We start from the raw sequence: 20,901 nt of genomic DNA, 5'->3' as shown, positions 1-20,901 counted from the left end.
AGGAGGTCGTTTGACGCACACAGGGATTTGATGAAAACTTTTTTTTTTTTTTTTTATATATATTGATACTAGAGGTTGAAATATCGATACACTATCGTGAAAAAAAATATCGCGATAGTTAGCTGTATCGATATTTTTGCACAGCCCTAGTATTTAGACAGTATCACATATTTTACCGGAGGCTGAAATACTATAGTTGCACTAAACCACATATAACCTATAAGCAGATATTCGCAAACAATCTACATTATGCATAATGCAGTATTTTAGCATGAATCAGTGTCATAAGCTAATCAAAACTGAGTGAAATATATTTAATATACAAATATGTTTAAAGAGCAATATCACATTTAAAAAAAAGTTTACACTTGAGCATATAAGTTCCACGGATGTTAGGGATATTGTAAGGCAATCGTTACTGTAAGTTGTCAAAAGCTAGCCAAAACTAGGGAAAATATAGTCTGAAAATTCAGAAATTAAATATATATAAAGTTCTATATTATCAGAAAAGGAATTATATAACAGTAAACAACTTACTCTGAACTTGTATCCTCTGTGGGATCAATTCGCTCTTGAAAATGCTGCCGTTCTTCGTCTGAATTACAATCTTCCTCTGAGGAAAAGGTGAATTCTTCCTCGCTGTCCAGAATCATCTGAAGGGCGTCTTTGCCGGAGAAACGAGCCATCCTCTCTAAACACGATGAATTATCAGTGAATCTGATCTGATGAAACTTCGTGTTTTCAAGGCATTGATCGGGGGGGCGGGTGCGAAGCAGAGATTACCTAAACTATTTACATGTGAATAGCCGCCGGGGGCGTGGCGGCCTCAGCTCATTAGGAGATAATGAGGGAGAAGGAAAAAAACGCACCTCTCCTTGCTTTCAAACGGATTACATGAGTTAAAAACATTTGTTTTTTATATTAATTACTTCACTTAAAAGAAGAGAATGCCAGCTTCATAAAGACATATCTCACGTGTCTGTGTGAGAAGTATTCGCTGAGTTACAGATCATTTTCGGACGCGTTTCAGAATGACAGAGAGGAGGCAGAACTCGCATCATGTTTATTTTTCTTTATTTGGCGAAAAGCACAACACTTTGTTTTTATTGTGAGTATACACAAAAATAATACACACTTAACAGGATCGATTGATGTATAACACAAGCATATAAGATAAAAAGTAATTATTTTTTTTTTTTTTTTTTTTCACTGATAGGGAAAAAAACGAGCCTATCGCGCCGGCGCGATAGCCGACCTCAGGGGGTTAATTCAGGGGCTGAATTTCATTTTGGAAAATGTGGTTAATCCCTCCTTTTAGGTGACTCTTGTGGGTGATTTTTTTTTTTTTTTTTTTTAAATGCGACATTTAATTTTTTTTATGCGATGCGACACTGCCTCGATTGTACAAGTGACCATTCTGTCAACTGTGCAGCGTCCAGCTCGCTTATAGTGCAGATTCGATCTGATGATGTGAAGCCATTTACGTATTTTGAAATGGAAAGAGAGAGCATTCAGTGATCCGCTCACACTGTTTGTGAAATTATGTCTTGTAGAAAGTTTTCAGATGACTTTATTTAATAAAGAAATGAACTGTACCTCACATTCAGCGTTATAATTATTTTACCCTCGCCGGACAGAGACGGCTGGAGCATGTCATGCCATACCTCTCACAGCAGGCGCACATCTTTATGCGTCATCAGCATGATCCAGTCAGTAGAAGTGATTATCGTCCGATAGTGATCAGTAGCCGATCAATTGGAACACCCCTACCATGTGTATTGTCAAGAAAAAGGTTAAAGCATGATCTGATAGAGAGAAATGATCTGGGCCCGGTTTCCCAAAGCGTTCTTATCTCTAAGTAGTTCTTAACCTATTCCTTAACCTCTCTCTTAACCTTATGGGACGGTTCCAGAAACGTTTGTACGCTAAGTATATCTTTTGTAAGTCACACTTTCGTAAGGTTGGTCTGGACCACTCTTAGCTTTACCTTATCACTGTTGCAGGTCTATACGAATATAATTCTGAAGTTTTAATACACCCAGACAGTATTCAATTAGGCTAATTCAAGTGTTTTCATGCAAAGAATAAAATTGTCATTACACTGATTGTTGTTAGATTTTTAATTATATTATTATACAATATTATTAATTTAATTAAAACGCTCTTTTAAAGGCCAGTGAAAGCATAGGCTACTGTCAGTTAAGTCCTATTCGGACACTAATATTGTTTCTCATGGGCTCGTCCGGTATTTTAAACATTTACAGGGGTAAGTCGGTGACTTTAGTGCCGTCCGAATCCATAATATCAGTGTTTTTCTCACCCAACCCACGTAAAAATCCCTGGCCAAATTAGTACCTTCTGTTTTTTGACAAACAGGTCGTGTGGTAATTTAATTGCCGTCTGAATCCACATCTCTGAGTTTACAAGAGATTCAAAATTCACGGTTTAAATCCTTTTTGATCACTGCCGAGCACCGTACGCAAGATGTAAACTTTTATTACTGAAATGCTGGAAAGTATTTACAAGAACAATATTTCATCGCAGCTCCACCTCAGCGAACAAAAATGGGAAAGAGAAGGCACGTAAATTTTTGAAAAGGTTATTGTGGCAGCAATATATGTTACAATTTTAAAATATGTAGGCTAGGCTATTATAGGCTATTATAGTTTGGATTATTTTTTATAATATCCAATAATCATAATAAATTGCAATTTCAACTATTTCTGAAGTGCTTCATTTATAAAGATCACCGCTTTCTCACATAAACAGCCCCTGCACAAGAGAATAATTGATTGTCGAGCCATCGATATCAAACAATTCAGCACCATCGCCACGGACAGCGCCGGGTAACGTCGCACGTAAGAAGGTATATCTTAAGCAGCTTCCTAAGGTATGGTTCGGGGAACACACTTAGGAACATAAACACCTTTGGTAAGATATATCATTCGAGCTCTCTTAGCGCGCTAAGAGTGAGCGTTATCGGGAAACCGGGCCCAGCCCTGTGCCTGTCATGCTGATGAAGTCCTAAGAATTTTTATATTTCCATTGGAAGAAAGAAAAAAATTATCCCCTCTGTTTTATTTATTTTTTTTTAAATCAAATTTCAAATTTACCATGTCATTCCCAACAGATACTATATTGACAAAAAGGTGAGGTTCGTCTTGCTGTAACCCTCCACCTATCTCTCCCACAGTATTCTCAGCTACTGAATAAGCTGTACTGTCAGCTTGCAAAAACATGTCCTGTGGATGTGCTGGTGGGCAGAGAACCACCTAAGGGTGCCATGCTGAGAGCCACAGCAATTTATAAGAAATCAGAGCATGTTTCCGAGGTGGTAATCCGCTGCCCACACCACCAGAGTGTCGCTGAGAATAACGAAGGTTTGTATGTTTTAAATTCAGCTGAATTTGTGAGTTTTAGAAATGCATATACACTTGCCAAGTTGCAATGGAAGTTTGGTTGGCAAGAGGGCAGCATCATTAATGTTTAAAAGTATGCATCACACTATTTGGAAAGTATAACCATACAACTACAAACATGTAATGTTAAAAATTAGCAAGCTTCTCAAATGGCTAAAAAAGGCTGTTTAAGGAAGAGCCAAGAGATGAAGAGAAAAAAAAATCACAAAATAATGTCAAACCAGGACTCGTCTTATAGATTGTTGCATGAGTGAGTGTGTTCTGAATTGCAAATGAGGCGCACTAAAATTATGCAATAAGATGATATAAAAGCTGTTGTTGGCCTCACTGGACCGGGATTAAACTAAATACTGAAGATTAGGGTGAACCAAATGTTTAAGAATCTGCACACTTGTCACCCAATTAATGATTGTGTTACTTTGCCTAATAAAGAATTTTAAAATAATGCAATTTAAATTAGAAAGTCTTATGAATTTGTTAGAACAAATCCAAATTATTATATTGTATAATACAAGTTGGTATTAAAAAGTCAGCAATGCCAGTCAGTATCCATTTTTTTCTATAGTGATTGCCCTTTGCTCTTCTCAGGTGTTTCTCACCGTAGTCATCTCATCCGTGTGGAGGGCAGTCAAAAAATACAGTACCACCAGGATCTAAACACCAAGAGGCATAGTGTGACACTGCCTTACGAGTCCCCGCAGGTACACCAGAATTCAGCACACTGCTTAAATTCTTGATTGAATTAAAGAATGAATGAAGCATTTAGGCCTATATAGCACTTTTATGTTCTACTGTTCACTCAAAATGCTTAAACTGATAACATTTGTCTACAATTTTTATCTCAGAAGTCATCTAGTCATCTAATGTGCTGTTTATTATGTATTTTGATGTGGTGAATTCGAATTCACTTGAAATCAGTACAATTAAAACAACTGATTATCTACTGTTTCCTAGATATTTAAAGGAACCGTATGTAAGATTGTGGCCAAAACTGGTACTGCAATCACTTTCAAATTACTGTAGAGCGGTGTATCTTACCTGTCCAGGAGAAAATTAGCAACGTTGGCGTCTGTCTTCAAATTCTTCTCCGTTTTCAGCCGTCTCCATCTTTCAAAGGCATCTCCTTTACAAATCCTTGTTTTTTTCGGACTTTGTCACGACGTATTTCGGATTCATAACGAGGTCTTTTAGTTTTCGTAACGTTAGACATTTTTTATCTGACACGTTTGTTGCTGCAGCTGTGGTAACTAGAGCAGAGCTGGCAACCCGGATGCCGAAACACTACTGACTTCGTGATTGGTAGATAGGTGGAGGATGGCGCATCAGACCAAAACACATGACAACGTCAACATCAGTTGAGGGCTGCAACTTCACTTTTAAATGACAATATCCTGGCCGGACTACTGTTGTCAGTGATATAAGTATTTGAAATGAACATGATTTCTTAATGTCTAGTGACATATCAGGGCCATTTTATGATTAATTGAAATACATTTTTTACATACGGTTCCTTTAAGTTTTTACATTTTACATCTATGTATATTGTGAAGATGGTACCTGCCCTGTTTATGTAACACTTAAAGGATAACTGTCGCCAAAATGCAACCTAGGGTCTTTTTGTTAATCTACCCGAGGCAAACTTTCGTTTAAAAGCATAATTAGAATGTTTGAGAATCGCTTTTAAGTTTGACACTATTTTCGTTTTCAGCGTAGCGTAGAACTGAACATATATGCATGACTGCAGATTAGGACTGGGTGGTATATCGAAGATATATCGATATTTTTTTTAAACGATATGGAATGTGGCAAAACCATTTATATCGCTACAGTAGTTTGATGCATCTGAAAAATAGCTGAGGATGCAGTGTGAGCTCCTGCAGTGAAAGTACATAGTACAATTTGTCCTAAACTTGACTCAAGCTTATATTAAGGACTTCAAAATAACTGGTAAGATATAGTTAACAAGTTTTAAGCAGCTTGCGCTGTTTAATCCGTTTGAGATGTGGTGCTTTCCTCAGTGCTTAATTTTTTTTTATGAAAGTGACCACTATAATGGGGTATATTATTATAATTTTTATTTTCATTTTTAGTTTAGCCGTTAGTCAATTTAAAAACAAAAGCATTATTTATGTTTTTAGATTGTAATGTTAGAATGTAATATGATTTTAACCACCTTTTTGCACATAATATATTGCATAGTCTACATAACGTTCACTATTTTTGTTTCCATATCCTTCAATGTCAACATTGTTTGTAGGATATCATTGGGCAGGATGTGAAATACATTTTTTTTTTTTTTTATATATATATAAGTACAGATTTTCTTTATCCAAATATTACGTAGAAAGTACTGAGATATATATTGTATATCGCCATTTAACCAAAAAATACAGAGATATGATTTTTTTTTTACCATATCGCCCAGCCCTACTGCAGATATGGATAATGTTCTCTCATTAACTAAATAAAAGTAGGGCTGCATTTTCAAAATAAGAGAAAAAATTTATAAAATGTGAAAATTGTGAAGGTTCAAATAAAGTGCTTAACCCTCAGAGGTCGGAGATCACGCCGGCGTGATCTGCTCGCTTTTTTCCTTATGAGTTGAATTGAGACCCCAAATACTCTTTTGACTTTGATTTTATAAAACAAGTTTCATACATCAATCGATTCTGTTAAATGTGTATTATTTTTGTGTATACTCACAATAAAAACAAAATGTTGTGCTTTTTGCCAAATAAAGAAAAATAATCACGAAGCGAGTTCTGCCTTCTCTCTGTCCGTGTAGTCCATTCTGAAACGCGTCCGAAAATGAATCATAACTCAGCGAATACTTCTCACACAGGCACGTGAGATATGTCTTTATGAAGCTTGAAATCTCCTCTTTTAAATGAAGTAATTTATATAAAAAACAAATGTTTTTAACTCATGTAATCCCTTTGAAAGCAAGGAGAGGTACCGTTTTTCCTTCTCCCTTCATTATCTCTAAATGAGCTGCAGCCGCCCCGCCCCCGGCGCGATTCACATGTAAATAGTTTACCTGATCTAGTATGCATCGCATACGCCCCCCGATCAATGCCATAAAAACACAGTTTGTTCATCAGACTTCAGACTGATAGTTCATCGCGTTTTGAGTATGACAGGCTTCTCCAGTAATAAAGACTCCCTTCAGATGATTCTGGACAGCGAGGAAGAATGCACCTTTTCCTCAGAGGACGAACGACAGCATTTTGAAGAGCGAATTCCGCCGAGAACACAATTTCAGAGTAAGTTTTATTTAAAAGTCTTTTGTCTTTTATTTTTCGTGTTCGCATTTATGAGGAAAAAACAATATTACGTGACAGTTCTCCATTATGGACGCGAGCGCTCTAAAAAAAGCACTAAAAGACTTTCAAACTTTCACAGAGACCTCAAAACAGAAAGTACAAATCCTTTCTTTAAAACGAATTTCGTTTTGTATCAATTGTATCTTAATTTTAATATTTTTTTCATTAACAAATTTCCTGGATTTAAAGTAAATATAGGCTAGCAATCACAACATAAGGTGCTTGAACTGGAGATCATCATGAACCAGACCGTAGCCTATACTCGCCTCACATGTCTAAAAAATGTGAAATATATTTACAGAAAGCTGGTTCTAAACAAACCATCCAAAACACTAGCCTACTGCGAAGATCGCGAGTCAATAGCCTATCGTCAACTTCATCTTTGCCAGAAGTTAAATTTAAATCGCGTGTGTGAATGAATGATGATGTTTTAGCAAACTGAATTGCTACTGAGATGAGTAAAAATCGACTGAAATATGAATACATAGATAAAATGTAGGCCTATAATCTTTTTTTTTTTTACAAAGAAAGAGTACACTTGAAATATTGTTGAAATTGTAATTATTGTTGTAATTGTAACCTTTTTAATAAAATAGCAAAACATATTTACAAGATAGATGTAAGCAAAATCTTAAATGGTCAATATAAGTCTTCTAAATATATCTGTTGTTCTTGTATTGTGGCTCAGTCAGTTTCACACCTGAGTGAATGGCTCATCATTATGCAAAGTGGGTGGGACACTGTAATCTAAGGTGTAAACTACTCCTCCCCCTCGCATATTGGCTTTCCAAGCAAAACCTGTTTTACATCAATTTAAATCAATGTATGGTTTTATGTGAACGATAAAGCAAGACTATTTTCACATAATTTTGAAGAAAAAACACTAGGCGAGGACATCCATTTGTCAAAAGTCTTATTGACACATATTTACTATGTGTTTTGTGGCCTTATTTCAGAATTTTTATTTTTTATTTTTTTCAATAACCACGCATAAACATTATTCTCTCAAAAATGAAAACATGTACATACACATGGCTCACATATTATGGTAGCCCTGTTTGTGCTTTATAGAGTGAATTTACACCTTTGCCATTAATATGTTTATAAGCAACTGAAAAAAGCACAAATGTCAGGGCATGTCAGAACATCTCAAGGGCCCCAAAAACAGCCCAGACCCCAGAGGGTTAACTTCAGACAAAAAAAAAAGAGGAAAAGCTTCAATTTCCCCTTTTCTGTTTCACATCTTGACTCAACAGTCTCAACCAATTTTACAGATAATAAATCTCGACACATCTTAACAATTGAACAGTTTTAGAGTATCACTTTCTTCCCCTCTTATATCCCACTCCCCCACTTTTTTGCTCAGTGAGAGAATTGAGCTCTAGCTTGTCTTGCCAGGATTTTAAACCTTGGTGTGAATGGAGTCAGGGCCATTCTCATACAAGTGTACTGGTGCTCATTGGTAAGTCTGGAACGATATTTAGTTTTGATTGTTAATTGTGGAGAAAGCTGCCTTGCAGTTGTATGTGGAGCCAAGCATGGTCAAGATGTAAACGGCTACTATCCTCAGACCTGGGAAAGCTGTCTCGGGGACCATTTGGAGCCAGAAAGTGGAAGCATCAGTTATTACAAACTGCTCTTTCAGGGCCACATCTGCTTGGAGATCAACCAATTGCATCTGGAAAGGCCATAAGAACCCCTTGACATCTGTGATGAGAAATGGGTTCTGAATGAACATGATGAGCTGCTGCCCAGAGCTGAAGCTGTCAAAATGCTTGCTGAAGTTTACAATCAGCTTATCAATAAAGTCAACAAAAGACACATCTCTCTGACCCTGAACCTTTTCCTGCACTGCAGGGAAGTGTGCACAGTCTCCCTGCAGGTTCTCTTACGAGAGGCTCTCTTGTATTGCGTAAGTTGCTTACGCTACGGGTCGTCTTTGCCGCCTTCAGCCATCCGTGCCTGCTTCGCTATCCGCCGACAGTATCCTTTTTTTGCTGTGCTTCATTGTGTGCTCGCCCCGCGACACACTCCTCAAAAAGAGCGCGAGGCATTTGTTACAAAATGCCTCGCAATTCCTGTGGCTTCTGCCGAGCCCCGGTCAGCGACAGGGACCGCGATGTGATCTGCGCTCTCTGCCTGGGACGAGACCACGCAGCCCTCGCTCTCTCTTCGGGGGGCTGTAAATTCTGCGAAGAGCTGCTGATGTCGACCCTGCGGGCTCGAGTAGCCTCGTTCGATGCTCTCGCTGAAGAAGCGCTGCTCCCAGAGGCCACCGGAACCCGATGCAGCAGCTAAGTGCTCGCCGGAACCCTTCCCGCGAGCCTCGCTCTCTCTCCATCTCCGCCCCCCTTTCCCGACGTGCAGCTGCCGGCTCTCGCCCGCACTGCCGTCGCCTCAGGGGATGAAGCGGACGAGGCTGCCATCGGTGACAGCTGCTCTCTCCTGGCCTCGGACAGCGAAGAGTGGTCCGGATCTCACCGCTCCACCTCTTCGACACGGGAGTCTAGCCGGGCCCGCACCAATGTCGACGCGGAACTTCTCCGCCTCCTCACTAAGGCTGTCGACCAACTAGGCCTCGAGTGGTCCCAACCGAAGGCGCCCGCGCCTAACAGACTCGACGGGTGTTTTCTGCCTTGTCGTCGCCAAGCGCCTGCCTCTAGGTCAGCACCCTTCCTGCCTGAGCTCCACACTGAGCTCTCGAAGTCTTGGAGCGCCCCCTTCTCCGCTAGACTCTGCTCTCCGGTCTCCTCAACCCTCTCTCAAGTAGACGGGGCCGCCAAGAAGGGATATACACAGATTCCCCCGGTAGAGGAAGCGGTCGCAGCGCACCTTTGCCCGCCATCTGCCAGATGGTGCTCAAAGTCTGCCCTCCCGTCCAAGGCCTGCAGGACCACGTCAGCGTTCGTCGGCCGCGCCTTCGCCGCCGCCGGCCAGGCTGCTTCCGCCCTGCATTCTATGGCTGTTCTCCAGATCCTTCAAGCCGATCTCCTCCGCGAAATGGATGAGAATGGCCCGGATCAGACTGTCCTGATGGACCTGCGCAGCGCGACGGACCTCTCACTTCGCGCTACAAAGTCCGCGGCACAAGCCATCGGAAGATCCATGGCCGCGCTCACCGTCACCAAAAGACATCTTTGGCTGACGCTCGCGGACATGTGTGAATCTGAGCGCTCCGTGTTCCTCAACGCCCCGCTCTCCCCCACCGGCCTCTTCGGCCCAGCGGTAAGCGGGATTGTGGATTGCTTTTCGGAGGTACAGAAGGCATCGCAGGCTATGAGTCTTCCTGCCCCGCCGCTCGAGCTCAGCTGCAGGCCTCTCTCAAACTCAGCCTCCTGCACGCAGCTCGTCACAGCGCTCTTCTCAGCCTCCGTCTTTGCAGCGACGACAGGCCGGCCGCCCTAGATTGCGCTCGACCAGCCGTCAGAGAGACCAGCCGTCACACTTACCAATAAACACGCTACCCCTGACTCCGCGTTCGCGTCACGGGTTTCTCGCCACAAAATGTTCTCCGTCCACAGCGACCGAGCCATTAAGTGCTGCCCAGCCAGTCATCGCTATCAGCGAGCCTCCGTATTCGAGCTCCTCTGATACAGGTTCCCCATCCCGCGCGGCGATCATAGCTAGGGGTAGAGACCATTCTGCCCCTAGCTATGCATGCTGTTACGCCCCGTCTAGGGTAAAGGACTTAACATGAAAAAAAAAAAAAAACAGTGCGGTTGTTATAGTAAAGTGTATGAAACAGTATTTATTTGAGTAAATTAACAGATTTATGTTACCATGGGATTTTACCTCAGGAGCCGACAAGGCCAAAATAACAAACAAAAACAACTAATTTGGAATATACCTCTTCCTGCCCTAATACAGAAAAAAAAGAAAAGAAAAATACAATTACTTCCCTAACTCCCTAATCCAAAACAGGCACAGAAATATCAAATTAAACAGGTGGCATCGGTCTCCCTACCTCCCAAATTACTATATACAATATATACAATTAAGTTCTAACAGAACAATGTAAGGGGATAATCTATTCTCAAAGTCATTAAACAGGCGGTGGTCCAAACACTCAACTGAACAATCCAAAGACAAACACTCTTAAATCTTTACACTCTAGCAGCAGATAACAAAGTCAAACAAGCAAAACAGCAAGTGAGCACAAAAGGGGCTAATGAAGCAGCAACAAAAGGAGTCATTTATACACGTCCAGGAGTCAGCTGATCAATCAGGTTGTGGCACCAATCAGACTGCAGGAACCAATCCGGTCTTCTTCCTGGATAAAAACAAACACCTCCCACAACAGCATAAAAACACAGACAGACCAAAAGGGACGTAACACATGCGAAAGCATGGGAAGCGATCCCGGGCGTGTCAGAATGGCTGCTGAATGCTATAAAGCAGGGCTATTTGCTACAATTCGCTCGCCGTCCCCCGCGCTTTCGAGCACGGACCGAGACGAGAGTGAATACAGAAGTAGCTCACCTACTTCAAGCAGAAATAGCAAAGCTGCTGTGCAAGGGGGCGATAGAACAGGTGCATCCTTCTCTGAGCGAGATGGGCTTTTACAGCCGTTATTTCCTCGTTCCCAAGAAGGACGGAGCTCTCAGAGCTATCTTAGATCTGAGATGTTTGAACAAAGCTCTCATGAGACGACCGTTCAAAATGATCGCAACCAGACAAATCCTTGCGCAAATTCGCCCGAGGGACTGGTTTATTTCTCTCGATCTGAAAGATGCATATTTTCAGATTCAGATTATACCCCGTCACAGGCCATTCTTGAGATTCGCCTTCGGTCAGGTATATCAATACACCGTCCTGCCTGTCTTCGCGGCCCTCGCTCCCCTGAGAAGACAGGCTATGCGGATCTTGAACTATCTGGACGACTGGCTGATACTAGCGCAGTCAGAGACAGAGCTTATGTCTCACAGAACGGCGCTTCTCAGCCATCTGGAAAGCCTGGGTCTCTCGGTCAACTGGACCAAGAGCTCATTACTGCCCCGTCAGTCAATTTCTTTTCTGGGAATAGAACTGGATTCGGTGGCTATGACGGCCAGACTGTCAACGCAGCGCGCGAGGCATTCGACATCTCGCCGCGTCTTTCCAGACGGGCAGTCGGGTTCCACTGAGAACGTTTCAGAAAATGTCGGGCCACATGGCCTCAGCTGCAGCTGTGCTCCAGCTGGGTTTACCGCGCATGCGCCCGCTACAACGCTGGCTGAAAGCGCGAGTGCCTCACCGAGTCTGGACTTCCGGCGGCTCGCGAATCAGTGTGAATCAGGGCTGCGTTTCAGCCCTGCAGCCCTGGCTGGCGGCCGAATGGTACCACATGACAATGACAGTGCGATTTGTCTCGCACTGGAAAGTTGTCTCGACAGACGCCTCCAACCTAGGTTGGGGGGCTCTCGTCGAGGGCAGACCGGTCTATGGCCTCTGGTCAGACCGGGAGAAACGCCTTCACATAAACTGTCTAGAGATGCTGGCGGTCGAGAATGCGCTGAAGCACTTCCTCCCATACCTGCGGGATCACCACGTACTAGTCCGCACGGACAATACGTCAGTGGTGTCCTACGTGAACCGTCAGGGCGGTGTCAGATCCAAAATTCTCTGCGCCCTTGCGGAACGCCTCCTCGTTTGGGCTCAGCACTCGCTGAGAGCCGCGCACGTGCCCGGTCACCTGAACGATGCAGACTGTCCAGAGACAATGTTCCCCCGGGGGAATGGTCTTCGCATCCCCAGACAGTCCGGTTACTGTGGCGCCTTTTCGGCAAAGCGAAAGTCGACCTCTTTGCGTCAAAAGACAACGCTCACTGCCCAAGGTTCTTTTCAAAGAGTGAGGATGCGCTGGCCCAGCGGCCCGCTGTACGCTTTCCCCCCGGTCTCACTGTTGCCACAGGTCATCGGGAGAATCAGGGAAATGCGCCACTCGGTGCTCCTCATAGCCCCGCACTGGGAGAATCAAACGTGGTTCCCGGAGTTAACCCTCTGAGGTCTGAGCTGTTTTCTGGGCCCTGGAGGTGTTCTGACATGCTCTGACATTTCTGCTTATTTCTGTTACTTGTGACATTTTCATGGCTAAAGTCTAATTACACTGTATTCAGCACAAACTCTGCTACAATAATATATCAGCAGCATGTATGTAAAAGTTTGTAGTTTTGAGATAATGACATTTATGCGTGGTTTGTGAAAATAAAAAAAAGAAATCTCACTGAAATAAGGCCATGAAACCCATACTGATTATTTCTTCACAAGGCTTTTGACAATTGTATCACGTAGCCTAGAATATTTGCTCTAAAACTATGTGAAAATCACCCCGGCTGCTCATTCAGATAAGACAATATATTGATTTAAAAATTTTACGACGGCCCTATTAGGAGCTATCAGGCACTGTCATTCTGAGCAACCTTGCACAATACTGTAAATGAGGAGATTTTAAAAAGAATGGCTTTAAAATTGTTTGGTTTTATTTACAACACAACATAGTACAAAGATACACAACAAATGCCAAAAAAGCACTTATACCTTTGTGCCATTCCTAAAAACATTGTACATACCTTTCATTTCCAAGGTGTTTGATTTTCACTTTACCATGTTCATGTACAGAGACTCATGTGAATGTTGAAGTCAGCAGGAGTGGCATCTGGGCCCTGAAAAAAAAAAAGTGAACATACTGATATCAAGAGAAAGGCCTGCACGATTTTGGGAATAAATTTTAGATTTTTCTGGTTAAAATTGCTTTTTAAAATTCACAGAATACACACACACACACACACACACACACACACAAATGTGTCCAACAATATATAATATAATGAACACCAGGTTTGTTGTGCCTTGTAGGCATAAGCTATGCGCAGTGCTGGATAAATATACTTAAGATAATAGTAAAAACATGAAGCCGTTTGCTTTTCAAACGCGATCGCGATCCAAAATATGATACATTCAAACGCGATCGCGCTGCAAAATATGATACATTCAAACGCGATCACGTTTCAAAATATGATACTTTCAAATGCGATCGCGCTCAAATATAAAACATTATGGTTACCATATACATATCTACGTTTGAGCAGAAATCCACAAACACAGTAACAGTAAACACGGGTCTAAATATTATAATATTCACCATATATCTAGCAACAGTACAACTGCAATGTGAAATTTATGCAACAACAGCAAACTAATATGTAAGAATTTCTTACCTTACATCTTTCTTGTCTTCAAATCGCGTTCTTCTTCTGATGTAAATCCAATGTAAGCTCAGGCGCGTCTAAAAGCAGAGACTTGTGAAGTGTTTTGGTGTTTTGTTTTTGAGGTAGGCCTAATGAGCGCGATCGCGTTCCATGTGGAGATTTGCATGTGAATATCTTTTGCGCGAGTGGGCGTGGTAAATTAAAAAATAATTAGGAAGCATTTGAGAAGCTGGACATCTTGTTGGTTTTATACAAATTACTTAAACAGAGAATATTTGTTTTCAGTTTGAATCCGATCATTTAAAAGTACACACTTAAATGTTTATAAAGGTATATGGCTCATAAATGTGTGACAAGTATTCGCTGAGTTTTGTTTCAGTTTACGTGCTCAAGAAAAAAAAGTTTACCGCGACGGAGTGGCAGAACGCACACCCTGTTTATTTTCTTTATTTTACAAAAGCACAATGTTTTGATTTGATTGTAAGTGGACACATACAAAAGTAGAAATATCACAGATACTTTTTTTATATTTCTTTTTTCTGTATGACCATAAATGACTAAAATGACAGTTTATAGTGCTACAATGTGGAGAAAATCCAGCAAAACGTGCCCACGCGTTTGCCGACCTCAGAGGGTTAATGCGGCTGGCAGACACCGGCTCATGGCCGATACCGGTGAGAAGAGACCTCCTCTCTCAAGCCCGCGGCTCGATCTGGCATCCTCATCCAGAGCGCTGGTCTCTGCATGCATGGATATTCAACGGATACCCGTTGACCTGCCAAAAGGGGTTGTGAACACGATCACGCAGTCTAGAGCTCCCTCTACGAGACGGCTTTACGTGTCTAAATGGTCTGTGTTTAATAAATGGTGCACCGTCAAATATTTAGACCCACAAACGTGTGGGGTCTCGAGGGTGCTTTGCTTCCTTCAAGAGCTGCTGGACATGGGCAGGTCCCCCTCCACGCCAATTGTATGTTGCGGCCATTTCAGCGTTCGCTGACTCGACGCATGGCCGCGCATTAGGAAGGAACGAGTTCATCATCCGCTTCCTCAGAGGAGCCAGGAGGATGAATCCCCCGCGGCCCCCGTCGGTTCCTATTTGGGATCTTTCTCTGGTCCTGGAGGCCTTGAAAGTACATCCCTTCGAACCTATAGAAACTGTGGATTTGAAATACCTCACGGTCAAAACCGTTTTTCTGATAGCTCTGTCGTCAGTCAAACGTGTGGGTGACTTACACGCGTTATCCGGTAACGCCGCGTGCCTCAAGTTCGGACCTAATGACTCAAAAGTCATTCTCAAACCGAGGCACGGTTACGTCCCCAAAGTGATGGGCACTCCTTTCAGAGCGCAGGTCATTTCTCTCTCAGCCTTGCCGGCATCCGGCAGTGAGGTCGATAATAACCTCCTCTGCCCTGTCAGAGCACTGAGAAATTACATCACATGCTCCGCCGCTGTCAGGCGTTCGGAGCAGCTTTTCGTTTCGTTTGGTGGGCGCACCAAGGGTCTCGCCGCCTTGAAACACAGTCCAGATGGATAGTGGACGCTATTGCGGCTGCGTACGCGTCTAAAAACCTGCAGTGCCCTTTGGGCATCAGAGCTCACTCCACTAGAGGCATGGCCTCATCGTGGGCTTGGTCCAGCGGGATTTCTATTCATGACATTTGTACAGCGGCGGGCTGGGCCTCCCCCTCTACATTTGTTAGGTTTTACAACCTGGAAGTTCCCGCCCTGCAGGCTAAACTTTTATCAGTCTAAGTCGCGTGTATGCCCTGCCCACAATTTTCGTGCGCGGGCTACTTCTACTCGATTTAGCTCTCCTGGTTGAGCTGCACTATAAGGGTTGTCAGTTTCAGTACAGACCGGCTGGGCCGCTCTGCACTCCCTACTGTGTGCTTATGTACATGCGTGTTCCCCGGGCTTTCCCTGGGACTCATACAGTCGATGCTGGGCGCGCACGCCGTTGACAAGGGGGTTCCCGTAGCGTAAGCAACTTACGCAATACGAGAGAACCTCTCGTAAGAGAACGTAATCGGTTACCTAATGTAACCTCTGTTCTCTCTAAAAGAGGGAACGAGTATTGCGTAACCCGCCATGCTCGCGCCACAAGCTCATTTCGCTTCAGTCGACGAAAACCAGGGGAGCAGCCTCCGAGCCCTTCCTTATATACGCTAAACCACGCCCCTTCTGGCGGGCTGTGACGTGTGAGGGCGCGACGTCACGCCAGGCTCAGTGGTAGGCTGCTGCAGTTGCCGCAGGGCAGCCAATGAGCAAGCTAGACAGCCTGCTCTAGGTCTGCGTGCTGCTGCACTGCGTTGACAAGATTATAAAAATTAAGGATAATTTTTTGGCTTCATATCTCGAGAAAAGATGACTTTACCCGTAGCGTAAGCAACTTACGCAATGCTCGCTCCCTCTTCTAGAGACAACAGAGGTTACATTAGGTAACCGATTACGTTTTCCTTGAACACCTCAAGTTTCCTCTGAAAGGAGCGGACAGCTGTCATCAGTTCACAAATTGAATTGTCCTTGCCCTGTAGCCTCAAATTAATTTCATTCAGATGGGAAGTGATCAACCAAACAGGCCACATTGTCCATCTGTTTCTCATTTTCTAAAAAGAGAGAACTGTGTTGCCTCTTGACGACTTCTTAGCTCTGCCAAAAAAGATGCTACTTCCCTCCTGATGGACTAAAAGCTCCCTAACACCCTGCCTTTGCCTAGCCATCTAACATTGTTGTGCAGCAAAAGATCATCAGCATTGGCATCAACTTCTCTGAGGAATTCCCTAAGCATGCGATGCTGGTAGGAAGAGGATGCTTTGAGAAAATTTATCATTTTCATCATTGTATTTATCACCTCAGCATGCTCATCTGACAGGGAGGTGCAGAGGACAGATTGATGAATGATGCAATGGTAAGCTATGAGCTCAGGATTGTCCTCTTTCAGTTTTGCTACAACTCCTTTATCTCTCCCTATCATAGCAGGGGCTCCATCTGTGGTTATTGAAACCACTTTTTATGGCTCAATTCCTCTTTGTTAACATCTCCTTAATGGCCAGGTAGATGTCTTTCCTTTTGTACTGGTCTGAAGGGGAGTGACACCTAACATATCTTCACAAATTGCTTTCCGGTCTGTTGAAAAACCTGATATGCACTAACAGCTGAGCATTGTCACATGTCAGTGGACTCCTCCACGGCTAAGCCTACACATTATGCCTTATGCATGGCCTCATCTAGCAGCTAGGTTAGCACATCCTGAGTTAATGTCACTTTTCTTTGTGGCAGATGATGCTGACATGGGTATTTGCTTTATTTTATCACAAAGCTCTTGTTTTTGTTTTCCCTCAAGTAGTGTTTCAGTTACTGCACTCTGCATTCTTTGACAACCCCTCCATCAGTAAATGTCTTTTTGTGTTGACCCAAAATCCAAGCAACTCATGAGAATGATGTTGTGCAGTGAATGTGTGGCTCAGGATCCTGGTGGACTAGTCATGTTAGGCTCTGAGACTACTTATTTTCTGTGATCTTACTTCAGATTTGAGTGGGTATGTTTGTTCATAATCTTTGTTTTGTCTCATTATGGCGTTTCATATTGGCACTTTTAATAAGTACCACAGTTTCTTCTCGCTTTATCACTGTCCACTTTCCTTTTTTTGGAGAGCGCCATTTGTACCTTATTTTTCTCTCCCTTTCTCGGGCTCACTCGTCTGTTTCTCTCACTTTCTCCGTCTCACTCGTCTTTTTTCTCAACTTTCTCTGGCTCAGTCTGTTGTATGTGGTGTTGTTTTTTTTTTTTTTTTTAAACTGTCTTTTCATGTGCAACTTGCCTCTAGCTCTCTGCACTGTAGAGTCGCAATGTTTACTGCCTGGAATGCAGTGTTAATTTTGACAGCAAATTTTGATTTAGTTTTAGTCACAGTCTTTTGACTAAAATGCCATTTTAGTTTTAGTCATATTTTAGTCATCTGAATTGTTTTAGTTTTAGTCTAGTTTTAGTCGACGAAATACAATAAGATTATTAAAATATAATGGGTTTAAATTTAAATGCATTTATTTAGAATTTCTCTAAAATTTCCAAACCCATATACTCCCGGAAAAAACATATATTAACCTGCTAATATGAATGATTTTAAAGTTTGAACGTGCAATACAGATACAGATTTAACTACTGTAACTTAAAAAATCTTAAAATTAAATAAAACCACTTTTCCTAAAGTAGAACAGTCTTTTTTTCAGTGAATGATATATGAATTCTTTATAACTACTTGCATACATCATTCTCTATTCTTTCAAGCAGACATATTTATTTGTATGAATTAAATATAATTCATCCTTATTAAAGCTATTAACGAGCAATGAATGCTTTTCTCTTTTTCTTTTGTTGCTTGATCAATATTAAGGACACAGACCGCATTAGGTTTATTACCCACTGTCACTTTAAGACATCGGATCATGTCCAATGACATGCGGATCCAATGCACTGATGCACATACGAGACACTCACAACTGTTTAAGACATAACCGACATAATTTACATGAATACTCTCCAAAACGAACATTTAGACAATGTTGTGTGTATTTGTCCATTCAGACACGAAAGAGAGCTCAATTCTGTACTCGCGCGCTGTATAGGTGTCTATGTGAATGGCTACACGCTTCGGGTCGGGTGTGTGCGCACAGAAAACGTACCGAATATAGCTCTTTTTTGCGTTGTCACTCTTATTCAGATCTACATGTCTGCTCTACTCATTCTCCCAGACGTTTACATGTTTTAACGTTTTATGAGACATGCAGCGCATGCCAACTCGTGTGCCGCTGGGTAGATCAGCACGTCACAGTACAAATGTGCGCATCTACCACAAATGCAGGACATCAGACTGGATCGCTTCCCAAATCGTCACTATCTAACATTTTCGTCTAGTTTTTATTCATTGACGAAAATGTCAATAGATTTTCGTCATAGTTTTTGTCATTCAAAACTAGTTTTTATTTAGTTATCGTCTCGTTTTCGTCTTAATCCATTATTTTAAACAATGTTATTCTACATCCTGCCCAATGCTGTCCTCGAAAATGTGTATTATGTCGATTAGGGATGCAACGATAATAGATTTTGTTGGTCCAATTATTGATCCCGGTTTCACAATTATTATGCATTCATTAATTTTACAGTAATCTATAAAATCACATGAACACTCTTTAGATTTTAAAGTGCTCTTTATTGCTGCTTTATTCGCTTTCAGATTTAATAGCAGCAAATCACATCCACAGCCTCATAAAGAAACACAGGCTGGCTGTATGACGCTTTCTTTCTAACATAATTTCACAATGAACATTGTTAAACTCCATGTTTGTCTGTGTTGTCAGATCATCAGGGCAGAAAATTTATCCTTTTAAGAGAAAAGCCCTGTTTGGGGGATTTATTCTCTTGACATCTGGCAAGCCCATGTAGGAAAGATGGTGTATGCTTGTTACCAATGCAAGATAACGGAAATGTCTAAATAAAAAAGGACAAATAATCAGCTGGGCAAATATCGCAACGATTTTTTATTTTTCAGAAAAGCAGAAATCGTTTAAGTTATAGCGATTAAAAAATATGATTAATTGTTTAGCCCCAAAGGGATCTCTTCTCATCGACCACCAGTGTTCAGCATCTAGAGTTGGTACTCAACCAGAATAATACTTTTATATACTTTTTATATAATTGCGGGTGTGTATTTGCTGCCTTTTGCAAAGAGTCGCTACAATCACAGACTCTTGAAAAGTGTCAGTTTATTCTCTCTATTGCGTAATCTACTGCCGCGCCGCGGCTCATTGAGCGATTCAGAGCTGGTAGCAGATAAATTCAAATGAAACATTGTAGTTAAACGAATTTATAATCACAATACTGAAATCACAGTACAAATTTAGAACTGAAACAAATGTAGGCTTCTATTATTGCATCTAATTTAAGCAAAGTAGACTAAAGTTAACATTGTGTGTCCAAATTTTCTATAATTTAGAAAGGCTATGCATGTCAATAGGTTATGTCTTATACTTCGTGTTATTTTAATTTGTCAGTAGATTTATTAACTGAAACATAACAGTGAAATAAATTAAACTAAATGATCGTAAAATTAAAACATTGATCAGGACTTGCTAACCGAAGTTAGTCGGCAGCATTTGTGCTTTAGCATTCTTTATTAAGAATTAAATAGGCTTACAGTAGGTTGTTATGATTAGCATAATTTTCTTTAATAAATAACGAAAACATTTTAACATAAAACATTGCAGTAGAAAAATATTAGGCTACATCAATGAGGCTTTGCATGACCATAAGACCTCATTTTCTAGACAGCGTTCAGACGATAGCTCTGTAGTCAACGCAACAACATGCGCTTCGCGGAGCTTCAAGCGTTCCGAGATCGAATCTCAGCTATACCATCTTCATAATTTTGTCTCTAGTTTAATATTTGTCAAAAATAAAAACTTTTGAAATGTTCATTTATTGTTTCGTAACACTTTTCTGAGCTTTGTGTGTGATTTTGATTTGTTGTTTTCCTGTCATTTTTATTAACCCTCTGGGGTCGGCAATCACGCCGGCGTGATCTGCTCGCGTTTTTTCTTATCAGTGCAAAAGAGACTCGAATAACTCTGTCGATTTTTATACAGGCAAGTTTTATACATAATTTAAAACTGTTAAATGTCTTCTTTTATTTGTGTACAATAATAATAAAAACAAAATGTTATGTTTTTCATAAAGTAAAGAAAATAAACATGATACGTGTTCTGCCGTCTCTCTATATGAGAAACTCATTCTGAAACGCGACAGAAAATGACCTGTAACTCAGCGAATGTTTGTCACACAGACTTGAAACGAATGTCTATACAACGCTTGGAGTCTCTATTTTTAAAGTATGTAAATTATATAAAAAACAAATATTCTCTGTTTAATTAATCCGTATAAAAGCAGCGGCGTGTACTGTTTCTCAAACGCG

The 20,901-nt window shown here is 41.5% G+C and overlaps 1 protein-coding gene across 3 annotated transcripts in view; it reads left to right on the top strand.

The window, feature by feature from the left end:
• Positions 1–20,901, top strand: part of LOC308683822 (cellular tumor antigen p53-like) — an 86,955-nt gene that overhangs the window by 35,890 nt on the left and 30,164 nt on the right. For all 3 annotated transcript variants that reach the window (XM_081354608.1, XM_081354609.1, XM_081354610.1), the window contains exons 5-6: positions 3,194–3,380; positions 4,008–4,120. In XM_081354608.1, the coding sequence (XP_081210734.1) occupies positions 3,194–3,380; positions 4,008–4,120 (300 nt within the window). The remainder of the gene's footprint in view (positions 1–3,193; positions 3,381–4,007; positions 4,121–20,901) is intronic.

The sequence above is a fragment of the Scardinius erythrophthalmus genome (assembly GCF_964197995.2).
Source record: "Scardinius erythrophthalmus genome assembly, chromosome: 2".
NCBI classification, from domain to species: domain Eukaryota; kingdom Metazoa; phylum Chordata; class Actinopteri; order Cypriniformes; family Leuciscidae; genus Scardinius; species Scardinius erythrophthalmus.
The sequence above is the reverse complement of the archived record's forward strand: the minus strand, read 5'-3'. Positions and strand labels throughout refer to the sequence as shown.